The following is a 4940-nucleotide window of genomic DNA, read 5'->3' as shown; positions in this document are numbered from 1 at the left end:
TGCCGCTCATTATCGGCGCTGCTGTGCTTCTCGTCCAGGCCCTCTCGCGTCGAAATCGCCTAATTACGCAAATTCATGATCGGTAAGATAATAACGTGTAATCAGCGGCGGCTGCGGTTCTCTAGACTCTACTGTGCCCCGCTTAGCATATTCATGGGTACCGCCTATGACAAATGAGTGCCGCGCGGCTATTTACTTAGAACCGTGTGCCTCGTGCGTGTATAAATATGCAAGAATCCTTAAATTGGGCAGCGCGAGAGCTGCTTCGAATTAAACCATAGCGACGCCGCGCTCGCTCTGCAGGCTGGCTTCACATCTCGATCTCGGCGCGTCTCACATTTATTTGATTAATAAACGACCTTTTCAAACGCTCCTCGTAAAGATATATGTATATTCGTGGGCTGCTGCGCGCGAGAGCCTTTTCACGGGAAGCCTGAAAAATTGGATTTCACCAGGAGAAAAGAGAGAGAGAGAAGTAGATAGAACGAGACGTGTACTATTTGCCGGAGTTATTATGGAGAGGGAGAGGAGCCTTTTATAGGAATTCTTTTAAGCAATTTGCATTTCGCGACGGTTTTCTTGCTTCCGAGTCCGTTTTATTTCTCTCTCTTTCTGCCACTCGGGCTGCGAAGTTGAGATTTATTTTATTATTTATTATTCTGCGAATGCGTGTACGAAAGGGTGGGCAGTAGTGTCGTTAAATGAATGGAGAGAAGACAAAGTTTATGCAGTAAAGTCTGTGTATTTTGTACGAAGTATTCGAAATAAGCGAATCACTACGGATAAATTAAATCGTATACATGTTCATCGCCTTACATTGCGGTTTATGAATTCTCGGATGCCCATCCTCCAATGATCGCTCGTTGGCTTTCAAATAATAGCCTGTGAAGAATAAGACGGCTTTGGGAACTATATCGTCCTTGAAGCGATAGCCGATTTCGAAATCCGCGTCTAGCAAGATTCTTTTCTTGTTGTCTATTGTTTCTTCCTTTTCCACAACTGGTGGACAGAAAAAATTGAAGAACGATTTATTTGGAACTGTCTTAGTCCTGGCAAGTCCATTGCTGTCTGTCTGTTCCTCGACGACCGTTTTCGTTGTCACATCCTTGCCCGGCTTCCAGTCTATCAAACAACCTTCGGACTTATGAATTTCTAGTCCTTCGTACTTGCTGAGATCCTGTCTCGTGAGTACAGACTTCATGTAATACTTCTTGGTCAGAACTGAATTGGAAAAGTAATCGTTCGGAGAAAAGTAGAATTCCAGCACGAAACCAACGCTATCGTTCGCCAAGTATGTAATTCTGATGTCGTACAGGTGTAGCAGAATTGGTTCGTCGCACTTTTTAGTTATACCTTCCAAAAAGGGACAATTCAGAAATACCTTCATCCAGAAACCAGGAATGCCTTTGAATGTAACAATTACGTCCTCGCTTTCCTTATCTTTAGCTTTCTCTTCATCGTTGCCCTCGAAGGTACAATCCTCATCCGTCGGCTCGTAGATATCAGAGATGATTTCGTTTCTTCGTTGATGATAAATCGCGCAGTGATTATGATACTCGGCTTCAAGCATATACAATCTTATCTGAAACTTGGCATCGAGGCGAAACTGTCTGTGCGTAATTTTCTGCAGTAATGCGAGTCTTCGTTGCAATGTTTGAGGTAGCGCTTTGTAAACTTTCTTAAATTCTTTGTATATGTATGATTTCTTAGGTGTTTCGACATCATAGAGCAAGAGGTGATCGTGGAACCCGTCCATTTTATATCACTGAAAATTGATGTAAACTTGTATTGTTTGAAAATTTTCCACACCCGTGCACTAAGGTATCGCGTCGCTTCTAATAGGCAGGTATATGTCTGTTGCGTCGCGAGGATCAAGTGTGCACGATATGCTCTGTTTACCGTGTGATGTTTACATTGGCGACGTTCGCTTGTTAACTAACTTGCACTAGAAGCTAGAATTGCCGCAGACGCTCCGAGTATAGCGTTCGCTTCCTCTCGCAGAAAATACACATAGTCGGTATAGATTACCCGCGCATGCGCATAGCGGTATGGCGACAAGACAATACCTAATTAGAGTTATTCCATAAACATCATGATATCAGATCAATTAAACAATCTTCATACCTATATATATATATATTTTTTACCATAAATATATACAGATATACTTTACTTAAAGAACTACGTGACTAAGGTATAACTTTGAGGTTTGTTTCAGCGCCCTCTGCCGGGACTTGGAAGTGCGAATAGGTATACGCGCACACTCGCCCAGGCCCCAGCCTGTGGACACACAGAGGTCGAGTAACCTTGGAGTATTTTAATTCGGACGAATGGCTCTTTGATGTTCTCGTCATGCAAATTTAACGGCCGCGTTCGGATCCTTATCTGAGCGATTACCAGCCTTTGGAAGCTTCTGCGGCTCAATCAAGTATCCCCAATTATGCGAGAGAGTTTATCCAATTAGTGAATCCGGCACAAAAAATCCCAGGAGCAAGTTATAACGCGCATAAATTTTTCAGCCGAAAAGAAAGAGATCGCAGTCTCATTTTCGGCTAATAATCCTCCCTGGATCGAATCTCCGGCGATGCATATAGCCGAAAAAAAAATCGACCTCAATCCTCGCGATGCATAATTCGCGTTAATCCCAGAGCTACTCCCGCGTCTCGTTAGTTAATTCGTCCTCTCTGTCTATCGCGTATAGTCCTCGATTTTTCATCAGATCTCATTAGCGCCAGTAGACAGCCTTTCAACCGCTGACCATCATTGCGGCGGCGATGCTATGGGCTCAGAAGTCACTATAGCTGCTGCTGCAGTAGCACCGGCAGCTCGTCTCCCCGATGACCTGTCTCGAGATAACCCTCCCAGGCTCGATACTCTCCATAATTGATCCAGTCAACCCAGTTCCGGCAGACACACTGGCCGAGGCCTGATGCCACCAGAGACACATGTCGGATCATTAAGCGAGTCCCCCCCCCCATTCTAGTAATTTTCGACCTACTGCGCCAGCTGATCTTCTCCTCCGCTCATAATTTCTCGAGCTTTTTGTTCCCAAAAATAGCCCACTAATCTCCGCACAATCCTATCCCGTTGCACACAACGACACTTCTCGTCATCTCGCGCACACGTCAGCCAGTAGTGGGGGGTTAATTTCCACGTTTCCGATCGCTCGACGTCCTTGATTCAGCGGCGCTTCAGATACACCCCCCACCCACATATAGGATACACCTATACAGCTTCACACGTCGCCAAGGGCCATCTCTCTAAATCGGCGGTTCGATTGGACAGTAGGCATTCCGGGCTCACTCCATCTCCCATACAGACGCACAAAGCCAATATATATCGACACTTGGCTCCATAATACATATAACGCGATCGGTTGCTTTGCTCCCACTCCTATATATAGTCGCGAGATGGGCTTAGACGCGCCGCTGTATGCAGAGGGATTTTACGGGAAGAAAACGTTCGACAGTTTCCGCGGATGGATTTAACGGCGCGATTGGAACTGACGCAGCGGATTTAGTCCTGATGGAGATACATGGGGGGGGGGAGGATGTAATAGTTATTGGCCGGAGGAGGGGCTCTCTCTCTCTCTGGTATTGACATACGAACTGGACGAAGGTCGGCCGTGTGTTTCAGTGCGGGATGACGGCGATGCTTTCGAGTATGATATACTCTCGGCGTGATTATACACGCCGTGAGGATTTTCAATCCGCAGTCGTAAATTGATACGTAAAAGCTTCTCAAAATGAATCTCGAAAGTCGTTTAACCCAAGAACGCACTCTCTCTCTCCCTCTCTCTCTCTCTCTCTCTCGTGCGCATCCATATGCATGCGGCTGGTGAAATAATTGGATTTGATCGTCTGCGGGCAGTGTAACCGTGTTATAACGAGCATCACCGCTCTCTCTCTCTCTCTCTCTCTCTCTCTCTCTCTCTCTCTCTCTCTCGCTCTCTCTCTCTCTTTCAAAAAGGAGAAAATTGCTGCTCTCGATTTCATCCGGGGCGGTGTACAGAGGCGAAAGAAAAGAGCAAGCTGCTTCCCTTTTTTGCTCGCTTCGATGGCGTATTCTAAAGAGCAAGGCGAGCACGGCTTCAAAGGAAGAGCTGCTTTTTTTCAGAATAAAAACGGATGGACAGCGGCGGCCGTATAGCCTGCGGGGAGCACTTGGAGAGAGAGAGAGAGAGAGAAGAGTCCCCGGAGGACATGACACTCCGCTTCATTCAACTGTCGTTTGTTTTCTACCGACTGTATACACCTTCTCGATATAGCCCACTTTTCTTCTTCTCCAGTAGCAGTAGAAACACTCGAAGTGCGAGGACGCGTATCTCTCTTTCTCGCTTTGAAGCGAATGAAAGGCTCTGTTTTACACGGGGCAAAGTACAAATTTATTGCGTTTTTCCGCGCGACGAGTTCGCCGATGCTTAGAGATAGGAGCAAAGATCTTGTGTAGCTACTTTCCGAGAAACGAGCGATAATCACGCGCGAACGCGCTTTGTTCTTTCAATTGCGCGGAGGTAGTCGAAAAATCAGAGAGAAATATATCCGTATGCCCGGGGGGGGGGGGCTGAGGACGATGTATCGGAGTCTGCGAGCGGTGTTACGGCCGTTTGAAAAAAAAAACGTTTCCCCCACTATACGTACACCCCTCGGGAGAGATAAGGGAATACATTGAAAGTATTTCCTGCTGTTCGTTATGTTATGCCCTCGATATTTATGGGTACGGTGTCCCGTACAAACTTGGTTGAGAAAAAAACTTTTGCGCGAAATCAATCATCGCGTCGTACTTTTTTCAATAATCTCTTCATATATAATTCCACGGAGTTTCGGATACGCGCGCGGACGGCGAGATAAATCACTTTAATTGCTTTAATTAACGCGGCCGCGCATATACATATAATTATAATGATTTACACGCGGCAGATATCAAAATCCTCGCACACG

At 46.1% G+C, this 4940-nt stretch overlaps 1 protein-coding gene across 1 annotated transcript; it reads right to left on the bottom strand.

Moving 5' to 3' along the window:
• Window positions 1-722: 722 nt before the first annotated feature.
• Window positions 723-2005, bottom strand: LOC100123690 (nucleosome assembly protein 1-like 1-A). Its single transcript, XM_001607331.4, has one exon. The coding sequence runs from the start codon at window positions 1754-1756 to the stop codon at window positions 788-790; it is 969 nt and encodes a 322-aa protein (XP_001607381.1). The 5' UTR covers window positions 1757-2005; the 3' UTR covers window positions 723-787.
• Window positions 2006-4940: the final 2935 nt, after the last annotated feature.

The sequence above is a fragment of the Nasonia vitripennis genome, chromosome 4 (genome assembly GCF_009193385.2).
Source record: "Nasonia vitripennis strain AsymCx chromosome 4, Nvit_psr_1.1, whole genome shotgun sequence".
NCBI lineage: Eukaryota > Metazoa > Arthropoda > Insecta > Hymenoptera > Pteromalidae > Nasonia > Nasonia vitripennis.
This window is presented reverse-complemented; position numbering and strand designations above follow the sequence as displayed.

Coding starts and splice junctions, on each gene's coding strand:
- LOC100123690 (XM_001607331.4), bottom strand. CDS start 1,756: ATGGACGGGTTCCACGATCACCTCTTGCTCTATGATGTCGAAACACCT.